The 18,921-nt window shown below is 47.2% G+C and overlaps 4 protein-coding genes across 7 annotated transcripts in view; 2 read left to right on the top strand and 2 right to left on the bottom strand.

Moving 5' to 3' along the window:
• Positions 1-16,209, bottom strand: part of dtnbp1b (dystrobrevin binding protein 1b) — a 25,795-nt gene extending 9,586 nt beyond the window's left edge. For 2 of the 4 annotated variants that reach the window (XM_088319413.1, XM_088319417.1), the window contains exon 1: positions 5,755-5,906. The gene's annotated coding sequence lies outside the window, so the exon portion shown is untranslated. Of the gene's footprint in view, positions 1-2,007; positions 2,027-5,754; positions 5,907-12,620; positions 12,696-13,410; positions 13,512-16,188 lie in introns of those variants that run through there. The other 2 variants (XM_088319415.1, XM_088319416.1) reach the window with 2 other exon arrangements.
• LOC148321801 (uncharacterized) lies at positions 418-1,972 on the bottom strand. The gene has a single exon (XM_088319412.1). The coding sequence runs from the start codon at positions 1,684-1,686 to the stop codon at positions 958-960; it is 729 nt and encodes a 242-aa protein (XP_088175538.1). The 5' UTR covers positions 1,687-1,972; the 3' UTR covers positions 418-957.
• mylipa (myosin regulatory light chain interacting protein a) lies at positions 3,507-11,810 on the top strand. Its single transcript, XM_088319410.1, has 7 exons — positions 3,507-3,804; positions 4,408-4,598; positions 9,934-10,119; positions 10,223-10,420; positions 10,509-10,673; positions 10,740-11,169; positions 11,266-11,810. The coding sequence occupies exons 1-7, from the start codon at positions 3,718-3,720 to the stop codon at positions 11,476-11,478; spliced, it is 1,470 nt and encodes a 489-aa protein (XP_088175536.1). The 5' UTR covers positions 3,507-3,717; the 3' UTR covers positions 11,479-11,810.
• gmpr (guanosine monophosphate reductase) lies at positions 14,388-18,770 on the top strand. The gene is made up of 9 exons (XM_088319411.1): positions 14,388-14,801; positions 15,726-15,845; positions 16,520-16,603; positions 16,831-17,004; positions 17,076-17,157; positions 17,301-17,407; positions 17,591-17,633; positions 17,815-17,974; positions 18,130-18,770. The coding sequence occupies exons 1-9, from the start codon at positions 14,715-14,717 to the stop codon at positions 18,308-18,310; spliced, it is 1,038 nt and encodes a 345-aa protein (XP_088175537.1). The 5' UTR covers positions 14,388-14,714; the 3' UTR covers positions 18,311-18,770.
• Positions 18,771-18,921: the final 151 nt, after the last annotated feature.

Raw genomic sequence — 18,921 nt, 5'->3', positions numbered from 1 at the left:
TTAAAAAAAAATCATCTTGTTTTTTTAAATTGGTGTCTGGTGAGAATAAAAAAAAAATTTTTTTTCAGTCTTACAAGAATTCAAACTAAAATGTACGGAAATGAAGACGGCGACTGCTTGAGGGCTTGGAAAGGCTCCTAAAAATAAAACTTTAAAGAAAGCTGCTGTTGCTTGCACACACACGCACACACTCGACTAATCTTGTCCAACATCACAAGTGGCCTGCAGGAACCATCTATCGCCCTCTTTTTTTGTCCTTGAAACAAGTCAACAGCGATTCCCCAACAAACCGCCCACGGATGAAAATCGTCCAAATGAGATTATTGTTCTAAGGTCCGATTTTTGGACAGGATCTCCGTCCATTTGCGGAGGTGAGAAGATAATAAGAACAGGACAAGCACAATTTAACCAGGACACTTTTATTGATAAATGCTCGCCTCTCACACACGGAGCCGGCCGTGTTCATTGTGCTCGGAGGCCTTTCCGAGAATAGCGGCTCATAAACGCATATTTGGAGGCCCGTCTCGTCCATGAGGAGGTGAGCAAGCGCAAACCAACACAATGTCGGCATCTTAACTCATTCACTACCAGCCGAGTAAAAAAAAAAAAAAAAGGATCTTTGACGTCTTTAGCCGTCAATGGCATTAAATGAGTTAAAGGGATCAAACGCGGCAGACGAACCAGAGAGTCGAAGGAAAATGAGGAGGTAATCAAAAAGCTGACACTTGGACCGCCAGAGTACACCCATTATTCAAGGGTGGTTGTTGCCCCCCAGAAGTTCTCCAGTTGCGTTTCTCCACCTGGTCTGCCATCGATAAAGAATTTAATTTGTGGCTCTCCGGACCGAGAGAGTCAAACGACCAAACTTCAAGGTTGGTTGGTCTCCTCAAAAACGTTCCATCTTCTCTGTTCCTGAGTCCTGAGCAGCTTCAAGACCAGATGTAGTGAACAGGCACGTCAATCCACAAGTCTCCGGTTCCGAGAGAACCAAACGCCCTCGGCCAGGTCTTTGGTCGTCTCGGAGAGTTTCCACTCAGCCCTGTAGCGTGAGTCTTCCCCTTCCTCGCCGCCGTCGACCAGCTCAATCCGCAAGAATGTGTCTTTCTCCGACGCCGCTGACTCCAAGTCTGACGGCAGCCCGGTGCTCGGCAACCGCGGCGAGGACCGGGAGATCCCTCGGAAAGGGGCGGAGCTGCATTTTGGCCCCTTGCTCGGGACGTCCTCTTTCCCACGTGAGACCAAGGACCATGTGGGGCTCCGATTGGCTGAAGGCTGCTTGCTTGGCGATCGGGTCACGACGTTCGTGCCGGGCCGGTTGAGGGACAGACAAGGCGGCCAGCGGAAAGCCAGACACTGGGACATGGCGAGCCACAAGTCCCGAGGCCAGAGAACGCTCGATCTCAGGGGTTGCGTGCCCCCCGAAAAAGCGTCCGGCTTCTCCAGTTCCTTCGCAGACTCTTCTTCTTTATCCTCGGAATGGTCATCACTCGATACGAGTTGGGGGTCCTCCTCAAGACTGAAAGAGGTGCTGAACCCCCGACTCCTCTTCATCGCCCTCCCCGCCGCCGCCGCCGCGTCCAAATCAGACGACGAGGATTCATCCGAGGTGATCGGGGACAAACGATCTTCGGAATCGCTGTCTTTGGGCCGTGGATGCGGGATTCCAGCGCCGACGGTTTTCCTCATACCGTCGCCGCTCTGCTTTCAGTTTAGGACGGTTGAAAGTGAAGAGTTGCCATAAAAACAACAGCAGGAGCGGCGGCGGCGACCGCTCTGCTCGCGTGGCACTTTCTGACATAATCTGCGCTTCCAGTGAGTGGGCAGCGATGTCATGCGGACACACACACACACGCACACTCCAAAGCGCACGCATGTGTTCACGCTACGCTCGAGTGCAGTGCCGTGACTTGCCTGCGAGGGAAGTGATGATGTCACATGGCATGATGTCACACATGGCCGCCAAGCAGCAGCCCGAATGAAAATAGTCTGAGAAATAAATTGACCTACATGTGCAAGAGAAGAAGTCTGGATGGCGCAACATCCGCCATCTTCAGAAGTCGTTTCCAGGTTGCAGATGTTAGCTTTGGGTGTTCAATCCTGTTCCTCGGGGGCGGCTGTCCTGTCTCGATCAGATAATCAGCTTGTTCTGCGGAAGCTATGTAACGATCGTGATCGTTTGAATCAGGTGAGTTGCAGCAAAGGGAAGATGGAAAACAGGACAGCGGCCCGAGTGGAACAGGATTGAACACTCCAGTTCTCGACATTAGGATTAAAAGTGTCCTCTCGCACATAAATTATTCATCTGTTGCACCAAGAAATCACAACATAAGTCTGCCTTTGATAAAATTCTGCGTATGAACAAATTACGAGCCATCTGCCAAAATTTTGCCAGCTTCTACTCAGGCTCCTCCCCCAAGCCGACGCTCCAGTATTTACAAGCAAGCGTATTATCCTTTAGTTTGATCCATCTGTATAGCCTGTGCCCATTTGCACGCCGGCTCTTTCCAAAGCTAATCTGGTTATATAACATCGCTGCAAAGCGATGATTGCAGAGAATCTCGCGTTTCGAGGGCAGTACAGGACAGGCCAACGTCCTGTTCAGCGTATGCGGGGATGCTGCGCGTTTGCGTGTTGGAGATCTTTCACCTTTCTCCTTGCGCGACCATTTATTGACAAGGCAGATGCATATCCCCGCGCGTCGCTTGATTGCTCGCCTTCTTGCGTCAGAGCAGAGCAAAAGGACGCTCGCCGCCGCCGCCGTTTAAGTCCGCCTCAGATCATCTTATCGACCACATTGCTGATTAACAAAAACTTGGCCGCTACTGTTAGCTTAATGGATAGCTTCATGTCAACTTGGGTCAATGTGGTCCGTTGACCAGGAAGTTGACATTTCTGACGATAAAAATCGCTGATAAACATGAAGTTTGTAGGAAATAATAAACTGACCTGACCTGTTTTCGTCTTGGCTTACCAATTAAAGCAGAATTTTTTTAACTTCCGTCAAATAAGAATTAAAGGTGCACTTCCACGCATTTGTTTTTTTTTTGTATGTTTTTTTAGTTAAAAGATGTGGTTGCTGCTCTTCTTCGGATAATATCCGAATGTTAAAAATGTGCTTTTGTTGTTATCTCACTGGACTTCCATGCATGAAGAGATGGAGGTGACCTATATTGCGTCGCTATCACTATTTCTGGACTATGTTCCCATATATAATTCAAAGAGACATTGTAAATGGGCGTACAGGCCGCGCAACCTCCTCCACCTCCGTCTCCTCCTCCTCCTCTTGCTCCTGCTCTCGAAATGTCTGCTTGATGAGAAGCAGGTGAGTTGATGGACACAATTCCGCAAGACGAGCGCGCCGTGAACGCCTCGCCGCTGCGCTCGACGCAACGACACTTGTGATTGGCCCAAATACCAGTAGCGATTCTGAAAGCATGTCCGCAATTAGTCCGGCGGCAACCGGGGCGGGGCTTGTGCTCTGCGCTGCCTTCTTATATCAGCAGCCGGCGAGAGCAACTCCGACACAAGGACGCACCAGTGAGGAGAAGCGAAAAGCGAGAGGAGAGAGGAGAGAGGAGAGAAAAAAGGCAAACGAAAGTGACGACAAGGACTCCATGTCGGGCATTCAAGAAGGCTGGAGAATCGTTTGAGTTGTTTGTTTGTTGTTGTTCGAGTGACGCGGGCGTGGGCAACCAAAGAGTGGCAAAGCAAACCAAAATGCTTTGCCACGTTACGCGCCCGGACTCGGTGGTGATGGAAGTGGAAGTTGACGCCAAGGCAAACGGGGAAGACTGCTTGAACAAGGTAAGCTTCGCCATCGGAGCTCTTTTCAAGCGAATTGGACGGAGAAACACGCGAAACGCTCCAAACTTCATCCCGGAGCGCCGTACAATGTTTCGCGTGAATTGGACAAAAGTAGCGAGAAACAACACGTGAGAGTACAAGTCTCCGAATTTGCGAGATGCGGCAAGCGAAACAAAAGTGACGCTGCATCCGCTTGAATGGATTCTTTATTTTTTTTTTTGTCAAAGGTTACTCGCGTTCATTGTCATCGCTTTTAGCGCTTGATGTTGCCTTCGCTGTCCGCGTCACCGACAGAATCCAAACTCGCAACTTTGCTCCACACTATATCCACTTTTCGTCAAAGTCCCGTTCAACTTAGTATTTGGTATGCTCGCCGAGTTTGATCATGTTACGTAATATTGAGCCCACTGGCTACTACTGCTGAGGGGGCGTGGTCTCCGATGCAAAAACGTCGGAGGGACATCCTCGCGATGACGTCAAAAGTCAAAGAAAAAAGATGATTCTACTGCAAGAAGCTCTCATTTTTATTCCACAGAATTGAATGCGTTTACTGGGGTGCACATGTCTCACCCCTTTTTTTAAAAATGTAATTTAATTCTCCAGGTGTGCAGGAAGTTGGGCATCATTGAGGTGGACTACTTTGGGCTGCAGCTGACGGGCAGCAAAGGGGAGAACCTGTGGATGAACTTGCGCAATCGCATCTGCCAGCAAGTGGACAACGTGACACCGTGCCGATTGCGGCTGCGAGTCAAATTCTTCGTCGAGCCTCATCTTATTCTGCAAGAGCAAACCAGGTACGTCCGCCGTTTCAAGTTCATTCCCGCACGACTTGTCGTTTGATCAGAACGATCGATTCATTTGAGTTTTTTTTGTTGATTTTTTTTTTTTTTTTTTATATATCGCGCATTTCATACTCAACGAGCAGCATCGCCTAGCGACGTTTGCGACTCACCACAAAAACGCCCTCTAGTAACCCCATCCCATGCTCTTCCGGGGTTACTACAGGTCATTGTGGTGAGCCAGCAGCTCTTTGCCTGTCCTTCCTGCCCGACACTTTCCGCGACCCTGCCGGGACCTCTGTCACGCCCCATCCCATAACCCCCCCCAGGATGGGAACGAACGGCACAACGTTGCGCCGGGACGCTTTGTGACAGGCAAAAACGCTGATTTGACATTTTTTACGACGGCTGCTCGGGGAAACGTCAGAGCCAACCGAGGCCAGGATGTTCTGGACTCGCATTTTGTTATCATGGGAATTGACGGTACTGCGATTGGATGCTTTTTTTTTTTTTTTTTTTGCACGGGCAAATGCAAAGTCTGCAAAATTAGTCTTTGTGTCCCGCGGGCGTATTTCTGTCTGCATGCCTCAACTTCAACTTCCTTATCTCACCTTTTTTTTCCCTTCCCCGATCACTTAACACCCCCCTGCGGCCCCTTCCCCTTTTAGACCGCACCGCCAGCCATCTGTTGATAACCGCTCTCTAATCTAGCGCAGGCAGCCAAGTGTCGCTCGCACACTAACCCCCTTATGGGGGCGGCGGCGTCCGCGTCCTCTTTGCCTTTCACTTTACGCCTCAAAAGGTTTCCAAAAATGGGCCTGAGGGCCGGCGCAGGGCTGCTCGAAAGGGGGCGAGTCGCCACTTGTTCTGACAGCCGGCGCGTGAAACACCACCACAGAATGTTTTGGTGTTTCTCATGAAACGAGATGACGAGGTTGTTCACTTCCCGGAATCGCGCACCCTCACAAAGCTTACTAAAACTCAATTCGAGGTCGAGTGAGCGCATCATTTCTCATTTTCAACATGTACCCGTTTTTTTTTTTTTTTTTTTTTGGTGTCAGTTGAATGAATGAGCCAATGAGGGAACAAAGAAAGTTTGAGCGTCAGGCCTTGTATAAAGGACGCAGGAAACGTGACGGAATACAAGAAAGGAAGTTGTAGCAAAACTCACAGATGGAAGGAAGTTGACTTCAACGGTCACGTCCATTCTGGAGAAGCTGAAAAGCAAAATCTGGAAAAAGATGACAAAACACAAAAAAATGCAAGCAAGATGTGCAAATGCGCAGGACAATGTGCTGCGCTCAAATCTTCTTTTCTATTTATAGCCGCTTGCAGACACAAGTGGGACTCGCAAGCACTGAGTCAGGAATTCGGCTTGTCGAGGCTCATTAGTTTGCGCGTCTTGAGTGACGCCGAGGACAGCGTTTTGAAAATCAACTGAAAAAAAAAAAAATGTGGCATTCCATTTGAACAACTTCAAACAAAGTCTGATTATTTTTCAATTTTTTTTAATCGAAAAAATAACACAAAGTGGAGCCTGTAAATTTGTCTCGCCGATTGATTGACTACTCCTGCCTGTTTGTGGAAACTCTCGCTTATTTCTTGTTGTTATTCGCGCCCCCCCCTCCTCCTCACCCCCTCCCCCTCCTCTTCTTGACTTTGAAGTCCGATTCCTTTCCAACGTGTCGACTTTGCGGCGGCCGTGTCGTTTTCAAGCCGCTGTCACCCCTGACCTACTTCATGTAAGCCATTGTTGCCGCTCTGCAGGCACGCCTCATCGTCACACACACACGCACGAATCTTGTTATGCAAAAAGGCACGCATGGAAGGTGCCGGGATAATCCATGCGTGCATGCGGAGGTAATGTTCAACTTGTGTTTTGCAAACATTAACGCACACGCATCAGAAACGTCAAGCGTGTAATTTGTGTGTGTGGCGACTGAGCTCAGCAAAGCCCCCCCCACCCCTATAAAAAAAAAAGGGTGGGGGGGGGGGGGGGCGAGTTCCATGTTCCTTGCCTGTCCGCCCGCCGCCTTCTTCTTCCTATGGGCACGTTTGCTTTACGCAACGTGCGCGGCGCTCGGAGCGGCTTATGTAAGTGGCCGCTTGCCTGCCACGTCGAGCCGACGGCTCACCTCAAGCCTGCCGTTTCCGTTAAGCTTGTGCGCAAACGCGGGCCGCGGCTTCACGCCCCCCCCAAATGAAGCGCAACAAAGACCAAACGTATTTACATGCAGGTGAGGTCAAAAATGGCAACTCATAAAAGAGCAAGTTGATTTTGAACCAAAAATAGTTTGAAGCCGAGTTACAAAGATTGTTGCCGTTTTAGTATGAGCAATGCCTTTTTTTTTTTTTTTTTTAAATGGCAAATAGAGTTGAAGCAAAGTGAAACCGCACATCGCTTAGTTGTTTGCGTTATTTTTAGTGCTTTGGTATATCATACGACAGCAGCCCTTTTTTTTTAATTGATTTATTCATTTCTATGCATTTATTTATTTATTTTTGTAAAGTCGGCCTCTTTAAATGCATGAAAGAGGCTTGAAGAAGTGAAGTAAGGACATGGAGACCTTCCAGTGGCGACGCTCTCCCTCCCCTTCTTGTGTGTGTGTTGTTGTTGTTGTTGTTGTTGTAGTTCAGCATCTGATTTGCATTCATCTGCTTTTCTGCGATATGGTCCAACAAACCTCCTTACGTAGTTAAACTTCACCCGCTGTGGGCTTTTTTTTTTTTTGCCCCCCCCCCCCCTTTTTTTTATCTGATTTAGTTATCGTTGGGTGCAACCGTAGGGCACGGGCTATTGGCACAGTTTTTTTTTTTTTTTGAATGCATTTATTCATTTTAATGTTTAATCTGATAACCTTCTGTTTGTTAGTTTTTTTTTTTTTTTTAAGCCTCGAGCTAAAGTTTAACAATGGAGTAATCTTTGCAGTCACGAGCTTTTTTTTATTTTATTTTCTTTCTTACTTTAACCAGTTGAAACATTGTTTGCTTACTTCTTTCTAATTTGTAAGGGCACACAAAAAAAAAATTTCAGCCGCAAAATATAAGAAAATCTCCGTGAAAAAGCGTTTTTTGTTTTGCATCACCTGCACACAAAGCGCCAAAAGCCGCATGTCGACAACATCCGTTTCCCAGTGCAGATTGCCGAGCGAGTTTACCGGAGTTCATCGACCGCTAGTAACCCCGCCGGCATTTGGAACGGCAGCACGAACCGCATTGTTGGGACGGAAACTCTTGCGGGTGATTGGCTGCGAGCGAGTGCAGCATACAAGCGGCGGTGTTGGGTTTCACTTTGTGTGTGTGGACGTTTTTGTTCTCAACATCCCACCCTCAAGAAGTGGGACAATAGTTTTAGAGAAATGGCGTCAGAGTATTTCAAGTTGACTTTGCGAGCAGTTTGCTTGTCCTCTCCTTATATATATATTTATTTTTTTATTTTTTTAATTATGAAGTGAGAATTTAACGCAAGCTGCATTATTTGTGCAAAATTTACCGTCCCGATGGTCGGCTAAAATCAGTCGTCCTCACTCCGCAGTGGTTGTTTTCCGGTAGCCGGCGCGAGACGTTTTTGGCGGCAAACTTTCTCTGCCTTTGACCAGCTGTGCCCGGCAGGCGTTCCTCGCTATCACCCGGAAACTTGCTGAACAAACTTTCAACGCGTTATATTTACAGCACGGCTCGTTTTTATTTATTTACACTGCCGGCGTGAGAAGCAGATTTTTTTTTTTTTTTTTGGTGGCGCTTCTGTGAGAGACTTTGGCATTCCGCCTCGGGGTAGTCGGACTGGAAGAGCTGTCAGCTTCCTTTCTGATTTTTCTTTTTTTAATTAAATTTTTAAAATAATGTTGTTGTTGTTGTTGTCCCGAGCCAAACGCCAGCACCTGTCGAGACATGGGCGGCTACTGCGCAACAACTGCGCACCGGCCTCGCCGCGGTTTACTCGGGTTACATTTTCTTTGTATGACCATCGCCAAGAATGTCGGCTCATGGAGACGGACGCTTTATTCGATTTTTGCCGACTCGAACTTCCGTCCGTCATCGTCCCTCCGCCCTGATTCATAAGAATAATCATCCCCGTCTGTTATTTATTTGAACACTAATTTCTTTTAGATTGTCATTTTTCTTCCATGAATATTAAGTTATCGTGTTAAGATTTGCTTGTTGTAAAGTGGTCAAAAACTTTCTTGTTTTTTCAACTTAAGTAGACCAGAAAATGCATTTTGTGTTGAAAAAGTCGTCTCGAAAGGCTCCACGTGAACTTTCGTAACCCCGGCCGTCGTCTTGCCCTAAAGTAACCTAAGGTTGCAACTCCGCTGCTCTCGAGTCTTTTGTTTGCATCGGGTAGGTCGCAAAAGGAGCGCGTCACGTGACTCCTGCTGCGCCGGACACAATGGCGCAGTGTTTGTTGTGTGTTGAGAGGGGCCAAAAAACGGGATGTTTGACACCATATCAAAGCGGCGTTTGTTACGGCCGCAGCCGGTGGGCTGCGCCGGCAGCTTCTTGCGATTATCAAGTCAATCGGCCTCGTGAGTGTCGAGGTAGGTCCCGGAAGACCAGAAAACGAAGCGACGCGGTCTTACTGTAGCCCCCCCCCCCCGTGTGACAGTCAAGAAAGCGACGACGGACACTAGCCAACAAAAGAGTTCCTGATTTATTCTCCAGTTCACTGTCCATGACGCCGTTTTACGCCGAGACTCACTGCCCGCAAGTCGAGAAACGAGCGCCGATGGCCGGCTCACCGGCTCTTTGTTTTGTCCGCTAAATCTTTCGTTCCCAACTGGACCTGACGGCTTGGCGACGCTTAAAAAGTGTCCCGACGTGAGTCACGAGTCGGCCCGCCCAACCTGATTTACGGTGGCAATCGTCTTAAGGTTACTGTGCCGCAGGTCGACGGCGGGATGACTTGTTGGCTGAGGTTACTCGAGTTCAGAGACGGAGCGATGATGTCACGGTGTTCTTGTCTCCCGCTGTTGAAGAATTCCTCACATCTTGCGGACAAAACAATGGTCAGCTCCCTCCCCAACTCTTGCGGATCTTTCAGAGCGGTTGCTGTTTTCTTTGGCCGGACCAGAACTCTGTGTTCTCGTCACGTTGTTCAAGCCAAACCAAAAAAAAAAAAAAAAAAAACAGCTTCTTGTTAACACCGCCACGTTTTCATCGGGGTGATGAATTTCTGACGAGAAGTACCAATTGAAGCGAGACCGTCTTTGTGCATCTCGCCGAGGCTTTGAAAACAGAAAAGGAGTCATTGTGACTCGACGAGCCCTTTTGTGTTCCGGTCGGCCCGGAAAATGACTCGAGTCCGGACACGCGAAGCCTTACGCTAACCGGGTATCGTTCCTCTCATCAGACACATCTTCTTCACGCACGTGAAAGAGGACCTCCACAACGGCCACCTGCGGATGGGCTCGCAGCAGGCCGAAGAACTGAGCGCCCTGCTGGCACAGGCCGAGTTCGGCGACTACAACCAAAACACGGCCCGGTACTGGTACTTGGAGCTCTGCGGCGAGGAGCCGAGTCCCTCCACTGTCAGCAGGTAAGGAGGAATTTAAAAAAAAAAAAAAATGGTCCTGTCAGAGATCAGAACTCTTGAAGTTCTGGCGCAAGCTGCCTGCCTAACGGTCGACCCGTCACGACAGCATCGTGTCCCGACACAAGGCCCTGGAGGGTGTCGGCCAGTCCTCGGTGGAGTACCAGGCCCTGCAGCTGGTCTCGTCGCTGGAGCACTACGGCGTGGAGTGGCACTGGGCCCGCGACGCCGAAGGCCGGCGCTTGGCCATCGGCGTCGGACCCGAAGGCATCGCCGTGTGTAAGGAGGACTTTAGCCTCATCAACCGGTACGTCCCGGTTCGGAACATTTTTTTTGTGTGTCCGACACCCACGCAGCAAAGGCGTCATTTTGAAATTGTCGCCTCCTCTGCGCAGCGTGAGCTACCCCGTCATCCAGATCGCCACTCAGTCGGGCAAGACGGTCTACCTGACCGTCACCAAGGACAACAACGACAGCGTGGTGCTCATGTTCAAGCTGATCAGCAACCGCGCCGCCAGCGGCCTCTACCGAGCCATCACGGAGACGCACGCCTTCTACCGGTAAGCCCACGCCATTTGGATACTTTGTCGCTTCGCGAATATTAAAAGTCGTAGCGCTTTTCTAAGGTGCGACACGGTGACCAACGCGGTGATGATGCAGTACAGCCGAGACTTCAAAGGCCACCTGGCGTCGCTCTTCCTCAACGAAAACATCAACCTGGGCAAGAAGTACGTCTTCGACATCCGCCGCACCTCCAAGGAAGTCTACGACCACGCGCGCCGCGCCCTCTACAACGCCGGCACGGTGGATTTAATGTCGCGCTCCGGCGGCGAGCGCTCGCCGTCCTCCCGCTCGCCCAGTCGCCAGGACGGCTCGGACGACGACGACGGCGGCTCCGACTGCGGCAGCTGCCAGCAGAGTCGCGCGCTGCAGGAGAGGCTTGCCAAACTGCAGGAGGCGCTCTTGTGCATGCTTTGCTGCGAGGAGCAGATCGACGCCGCCTTCTGCCCCTGCGGACATCTGGTGTGCTGCCAGAATTGCGCCAACCAGCTGCAGGTGAGGACATTTGCGCTTTCCCGCTTTGAATCTTGAGGCGACGCAACGCCGCTCGACGACACGTGACCCGGCGACGTCTTTCCCGTTTCCTCGCAGTTGTGCCCGGTGTGTCGCTCGGAGGTGGAGCACGTCCAGCACGTCTACCTGCCCACCTGCACCAGCCTGCTCAACTTGGCCATGGCCGGCCAGCGGGCCAATCAGGTGGTGGGCGGCGGCGGCGGCGGCATCCCCGTGTCGATCTGCCGCGACCTCGCTTCGCCTCACGACTGTGGCGGCGACGACTACAACAAAATGTTCACCAACACGTGAGGGATGCCTTGGACACTTTTTAATTTTTTTATTTTAAATGGCAGGCCCTTGTGTTCCATTGCCTGGACTCCTGATGGATCAACCACCCCCCCCCCCCCTCACTTATTTGGTGTGTGTGTGTGTGTGTGTGTGTGTGTGTGCTGCCAAATGGTTTTAGTCCTCTCCTCTGAATTTTAAGGATTCTGATTTTCAATGGCTTGACTTTTTCAAAGCTTTCTCACCGTTTTAAACCAAGTCAACTTTTAGTTAACAGCGTTTCAATTTTAACTGGAGTTCGTTTCCATGCCAACGAGGAGGCTAACGTAGCTTGCAGACACTCCGCTTTTAGCAGGCCATTTTGAGCGCGCCATTTCCGTTGATTGACTCCATGCCAAAACCAAAATTGGCAAAATAATCCAAATGGCCGCCCGCTCTCGCTTTGAAAGCCTCCTTTTGCGATATCGAAACGTCGGAGTGAGTTTTTGAAAGGGTACAAAGATCGTGTGCAATACATGCCGACTTCTTTTTCTTTTTTTTAAATTATTTAAATGTCAACTATTTAAAAAGAACATTGTCACTTTACCAAGGAAGCTGCATCCACACTGTTGATATTTTAGTTTTGGACTTTTGGCCTTCATGTAGCAGCACCGCCATCAGTTTTTAATGCATTTTTTTTTCCCTTCGTTCTTTCTGTGAAGAAGAAGGAAAAAAAAAAAAAAGTTTTAATTTGTCACCAGTAGCGATTTGTTTCTGTTTTCTGAAGCATTCGGCACTCTCTTAAGATATTTGATGCTTTTGACAAAGTATTAATAAAGTTGTTTTTTTTTTAATGAATACAAACTTGGCTCTTCATTGAGTGACGCATGGAATTCAAAAGACGCTTTTTGTGATGACTTCCTCGAATTAGCCCGTCGGCTTCGTCAAACCACAGCAGCATGCAGCGAGCAAAACAATGACTTCATTTGCCACCACGGGGAAAGCAGACAAGATTTTTCAAAGCCGCTCGGCGGGTTTTGAAGACGAAGGTTACTACGTGTCAAGTAAACAGATTCCTCTTCGGGAGGTTCAAAACCGAAATCAAACTGCCCGAAAGACGATGTGACGTACATACGCATATTGCAATAAAGTTCCGTTTCTTGTTTTGTGGTTATGGTGACACTTACTTTTCTCTCGGTCCTGTCGTTTTAGTTCGAGTTGATTTCCAGGATAAGGTCTTGTGCATTCAAGCTGCAAAAACGCTTAAAAAAAAAAAAAAAAAAAAAGGTTAAAAGTTAACTTCATGTTTTGGAATCCCTGACACACATTTCCACGCATTTCTGGTTTAAACTTGTTAGTTATTAACCAGGCGAGGATATTTCCCCCAAATGTTTGGCTGAGTTTTTGTTTTTTCATCAAATATTGACGAGGAGAGCGGACGTAAAAAAAAAAAACATCCCCCCCTTCTCCATGCATGACTCTGCTGGGACTTGACTTGTAGCGTTTCTATATTTAAGACATTCTCTCGAACGCTATGTGCTTTACGTCATGCGAAAGTCCAGCGAGCAGTGCCGCGTGGACCGACCGGCGCGAGTGTGTTCAGTAGCGCTGATAAGAAGAACTTCCGATTGCTGACGCGGATTACATAACGCGCTTCATGTACTTTTGGGGGTGCTCGTAAATTCGTTCGTTTTGATTAGTTATTAATTCTCAGTGTTATGTAAAACAGATATTTTTATATTTTGTTTCAAATATTTAAATTTAATGTCTATCTAAAAATAAACATATTTATATATAAATGATTAATACTTTTAAATTACATACACTTCATTGCTTTTCTTTTTAAAGTACTTTGTTGTACTTCAACAAACAACTAGATAAAAAATTTGGCCTGCTTTCAAATGACAATTGCAAGCAAAAAGGAAACGCGCTGTGGTAATAATTAAGCTGTGTTGCACATTTTGACGTTCGACTCACCCACAAGCAGACTTTTAAGACGTTTCTCTTGATGTGACCTCAAAATGATATCAAACTGGAACAATTGAAGCACGTGGCCTCCTCTTCACCTTCAACGCCACCTGAGAAAAGCAAAAAGCATTTTTAATCTTCTTTGGTTTCAAGTCAGGCCAGGAGTGCAAATCAGTGCAAAAACATTTTGATAAATGTATTCAAAATATTGGACAAAGGTATTTCGTGGCAAAAAAAAATGTTTATAACATTTAAAGGCATGTGACACCATTAAAGTATTTAAAAACAATCAAAAAAATTAAATTACTACAAAGATTATTTGCTAGTTGACGTAATACGGGAAAGCGCCCGTTGCTATGGCAACAGTAGCTCGTGGACGCCTTTGAGCTTCCGTTTACTGGACATATGCTGCCACCTGATGGTGGATTCTAGTATTACACTTTCATTAGCCCTGAAAGTTTGCCAGTATTTATTTTTTGTGGATGACAATTGGGTGAATTTATGAGGAAGGAACATTTGCATCCTGTACGTCCACGAGAAATCCATTTTCAATCCCAAATGTGCGACTCCTTGTGCATTTGAGAGCGTAGGTTAAAATTTTGGGGGTTTTGTTGCAATGAGCAGACAAGACAAATTTCGTTTGAATTGGACCAACTGGTGCCAGAGGCAAACATTTTCCAACACTTTGGAAGTCGAATCGTGTTTCATACCAATCCTCCAACTTTTTTTAACATGATCTATCTTCCTGTAAAATTGTATTCTAATTTTTATTCTGGCCATCATCCGCATCCAGTAATGACACAAAATATCCTCATCTACAGACAATCTGTGCATTTTACAGCACGGGTTTCAATTACATTTCTGTCCGTCCAGTCACAGTGAACACCCGTGCCGGATTTTGTGCCAATCCAGCTCACTGGTGCCGGACGCAACCATTTTGCAAACTGTCCTTAAAGCCGGCGAGTCCCTCTTTTGTGGTTTGCTCGCAATGCTCCGAGTGGACAGCGGGTGTGCTCTTTAGCACTGCAGCACACACCACTGCAGTAAGTGTGTGTGTGTGTGTGTGTGTGTTGCGTGTCACTGGAGGAAGACGAGATGAAAGGGGGAGGAGAAGGAGGAGTAGGGCGTGAAGGCCCAAATAAAGTCATGGGGGCCGGGGCAGGGCTGGGCCCCCCTTCGCTATAAATACACTGGCAGCCCGGAGGCTCAGATTTGGTGGTTTGGGCTTCGGACACGGCACCACCAACGCCGCCGCCGTCACAGCTGCAGTAGTTGTCTTCCTCAAGGGAATTACATCGTCATCATCACTCAAGATGCCACGTGTGGATGCAGACCTCAAGCTGGACTTCAAGGATGTCCTGTTCCGGCCCAAAAGGAGCAGTCTGAAGAGTCGCTCCGAGGTAAAGTCGTCGCCGTTGCATCCAGGAAAGAGACAAACCCCAAAAGCCAAATCTGTTTTTATTATGCACTTGCCAGAATGTCGGCTTCATATTTAATCGATGAGTGTTGTTGTGTAATCAGAGCTAATGGCCGCCGAAGTGCAGCATGACCTTCTCCAAAGGTGAGAAACACTTGAGCACGCCAATGCTCCACTTGTCACGAATCAACTTTGATGACAGTCTTATTTATGAGCGCGTTCCGAATTATCTGCAACAATTCATTCGAGGTGAAAGGCATTAGAAGGCCCTGCTTGCCAAATAGTGAACCCTCCCAAAAAAATTCTTTGCAAACGTACACAGTCGTCCCTCGTCGTATCGCCATTCACCCTTCGCGATGTCACGATATCAAAAAAATGTTCAATCCCCACTCGCCTGCAAAAATATGACCGCTATCTCCTTATCTTTTACAAACGCTCAACGTTTATAATAATTCAAAGGATATCAGCACGATATGTCTTGCACGTTTCTAGCGCATTTCCAAAGCTATAACTACTGTAAATCTTTGGCTGGTGACAGAATACGGTAGTTTGACGTTTGAATTTGGAGAGTGCGGAACGTCCGCGGGAACCCGAGACCGGCGGACTTCTGGGAAAAGGCGTTTAAAAATAGAAAAATCCCCCCCGTGGCAGCGCTACAATACGTGCACGATCACACTCACCAAAAACACCGGCAAACGTAACATCAGAAGAGTGAGGAAGTCACATAGCGTGGACACATAAGTCTACACACCCCAGTTAAAATGCCAGGTTCGTACGTTCGTTTAACTAAACTACGTAACATACCAAAAATATAACGTGCACTATAAGAGTTCTACAAATTCCAACAGCATGTAAAAAAGTTCTAATTTGTGTAATTACTCGAAACGTGTTGTAATATTTGTACTAGGTGGACCTGCAGAGGACTTTCACATTCCGCAACTCAAAGCAGACGTACTCGGGAATCCCCATCATCGCCGCCAACATGGACACCACCGGAACCTTCCAGATGGCCCAAGTCCTCAGCAAAGTACAGACTTATATTATATTATATTATATTATATGAAGCTGAAATCTGATTGGACATGACGCACGGCCCGCCACTGACGTTTATAATATGAAAAATAAAGATGACCCAACGACCAAAATGAAGCAATATTTTCCACAAAGTGCCGTTTTTCTGATTGGAAAGTTTTGAATTCTATTAATTTAAATCGTTCATTCCATACAGGTAAACAAAAGGGCTTAGCATTAGCGTTAGCATGCGGCGCCAGGTCGCTAATTAAATTTGGATTAGCATTTTGAACATACTTTTCAACACAAAACATCCCGTCAATGTAATAACAAAAAAAGAGAATACATGAAATACTAACTTTTTCGAAGAGTCTCAAACGAACCAAAAGCCTCTGTGCACTTGTTCGGGGAATATTTTTGAGTGTAAAACGACTTCCGGGTATTCCGCGGTCACTCCGGCAAGTGACCAATCATCTGTCTCGGACCTTCCAGGCGTTACGACCACGCCCACCACTACCTAATTGGACATTACGGCTCAATCCGCCAAAGAAAGGAAAGAAATCAAACTTGATATTGATAAATTACCTTAAACAAATGAATGAATAAAATTACAGGTTGCTTAACATGTTTTTAATTTTTGTATCGTTGATAATCTTTTTTTTTTTTTAATTTAATTTTTTTCTGTCACAGCACACGCTATTCACGACCATTCACAAGCACTACACAGTGGACGAGTGGAAGAACTTTGCTGCTAATCACCCAGAGTGCTTGGAGGTAATTTTGCGAGTGAATTTATGCGGCAATTTTTTTATTTTTTGTGTAGTTGAATTTTTGTGGGTAAGTTTTTCCAAGCATTTTTTACATGTTGAATTTCAATGCTCAACATTTTGAGTTTTAGAATTTTTGATGGTTAAAAAAAAACAGTGTTATAAATTCACATTCAAACTCTGATGGCATCGATTTACTTCCATACTAATTGTTTGTCATTTTTGCGACGTTAGCATGTGGCAGCAAGCTCGGGCAGCGGCAGCGGCGACTTGGACAAGCTGTGCGCCATCGCCCAGGCTGTGCCCGGCCTCAAATACATCTGCCTGGACGTCGCCAACGGATACTCGGAGCACTTTGTCGACTTTGTCAAGGCTGTGCGGGACAAGTTTCCCACACACACCATCATGGTGCATACACACACTCACACTCAGTTTATTTACTTTTTTTTTGCCGACTTTTCCGTATGCATGCTTCGTAGGCCGGTAACGTGGTGACGGGGGAGATGGTGGAGGAGCTCATCCTCTCTGGGGCCGACATCATCAAAGTGGGCATCGGACCAGGTGGGCACAGTTGATAGGACTAATTTTTAAGCGCCCAAATCATTTAAAGACCTCACATGCAGAGTTGCTTTTTTTAAAGCATTGTACACATTATTAATTTACATGTGTAATACACGGAGTGTGTTTGCGTGTGTGTAATTTAGGTTCTGTGTGCACAACAAGGATCAAGACGGGCGTCGGTTACCCTCAGCTGAGCGCTGTCATCGAGTGCGCCGACTCCGCCCACGGACTGAAAGGTCACATCATCTCTGTACGTAAAATCAGAAACTCGTTCGAATCCAATCGCAAATTGCATGAGGTCTTGTTGCTGTTCAATACACTCAAGTGACCAGTAGAGGGAGCCCTCGCGCAAAGCCGCAAGCAAGTGGCTGCACTAATGTTGTTTCTGGTTTTATCTCTTTTTTTTGCTGGCCTTTCTTGGATACGTGCTCAGGATGGCGGCTGCAGTTGCCCTGGAGATGTGGCCAAAGCTTTTGGTGAGTGCCTACCTTCTTGTTTTGACACAGCTGACTGTGCAAAACAATCAGACACCTCGGATAGCAATTGTCATTCAAGGCAAACACATTTTAACCACCGCTGACTTGAGTTCCCCTTTTGAGAAGTTTTGTTGATGTGAGTGAAAAAAAGATAGAATTGTAACTCCCCATTGACCCGCAGGCGCGGGCGCCGACTTTGTGATGATGGGCGGCATGCTGGCGGGACACGACCAGTGCTCGGGCGATTTGATCGAGAAGAACGGCAAAAAGTTCAAACTCTTCTACGGGATGAGCTCCGACACGGCCATGAAGAAATACGTGGGGGGCGTGGCCGAGTACAGGTAACGCTTAATTGCCCCGCAATCAAACGAGCCACCGACATCTCCGGTGGTGCTTAGACTTGGACCACCATTATACATTTTTTTTTAACTTGGCCTAACAATGAATTATTATGTATATTATAACAAATATGAAAATTCCTTTTTATCCACATTAGGGCGTCGGAAGGCCGCACGGTGGAGGTTCCGTACCGGGGCGACGTGGAGGTCACCGTGCGCGACGTCCTGGGCGGCGTACGCTCCACCTGCACGTACGTGGGCGCCGCCAAGTTGAAGGAGCTGAGCCGTCGGACCACCTTCATCCGTGTCACGCAGCAGTCCAGCCAAATGTTCGTCTAGCGCCCCCCTGTGGCCGGGCTGCTTCAGGACATATCAGGATTCTCTGCTGTCCACCGCCTTGACACCCTTCCAATGTTGGACAGGAGCTAGGAAAGGTTCTCGCGGCAGTGCCTTGATTTACAAGTTTCATTTGTTCCATGTTTGCAAGTCAAAACATTTGCGTCTGAAATCGTCTTTGACTGCAAAGACGACGGTCACAGCAGCTCAGTCAGCTGCAGTAATAATCGTCGCGACGAACACACGGAGAGCTCGTTTTTGCTGTTCTAACGAGGAAGAAAAAATAATTAAAAATCCCACAATGTCACAATGTTTTTGGTTCAACGCAATAAAAGTGCATGCCGAGACGTCGGCGAGCACCCGTCGTTGTGTGCATGCTGAAGATAAAAGTTGACTTTTTTTTGTTTTTTTTGTGAAAAATGTTAGAATACAAGAATGGTTGATATATTTTCAATGGGGGAAAAAAAACAAATTACAGAAAAAAAATGGTAATGTATTTCCTCAAAATATCTTCATTGTTTTCCCCTTTGAAATAAAAACATACTCTGAAAATTTTTAAAAACCTAAAAAAAAAAAAAAAAAAAGAGCTACAATTTAGTTCATCTGAATTTCAA

This window comes from Idiotropiscis lumnitzeri, chromosome 16 (assembly GCF_059441095.1).
Source record: "Idiotropiscis lumnitzeri isolate Australia: NSW breed Sydney's pygmy pipehorse chromosome 16, RoL_Ilum_1.0, whole genome shotgun sequence".
NCBI lineage: Eukaryota > Metazoa > Chordata > Actinopteri > Syngnathiformes > Syngnathidae > Idiotropiscis > Idiotropiscis lumnitzeri.
Note: the sequence above shows the minus strand (reverse complement) of the source record. Positions and strands in the feature narration are given on the sequence as shown.

Coding starts and splice junctions, on each gene's coding strand:
- LOC148321801 (XM_088319412.1), bottom strand. CDS start 1,686: ATGAGGAAAACCGTCGGCGCTGGAATCCCGCATCCACGGCCCAAAGAC.
- mylipa (XM_088319410.1), top strand. CDS start 3,718: ATGCTTTGCCACGTTACGCGCCCGGACTCGGTGGTGATGGAAGTGGAA. Junction 3,805..4,407: donor GGGAAGACTGCTTGAACAAG/GTAAGCTTCGCC, acceptor TTAATTCTCCAG/GTGTGCAGGAAGTTGGGCAT. Junction 10,120..10,222: donor AGTCCCTCCACTGTCAGCAG/GTAAGGAGGAAT, acceptor CCGTCACGACAG/CATCGTGTCCCGACACAAGG.
- gmpr (XM_088319411.1), top strand. CDS start 14,715: ATGCCACGTGTGGATGCAGACCTCAAGCTGGACTTCAAGGATGTCCTG. Junction 15,846..16,519: donor TGGCCCAAGTCCTCAGCAAA/GTACAGACTTAT, acceptor TTTCTGTCACAG/CACACGCTATTCACGACCAT. Junction 17,158..17,300: donor CAAAGTGGGCATCGGACCAG/GTGGGCACAGTT, acceptor TGTGTAATTTAG/GTTCTGTGTGCACAACAAGG.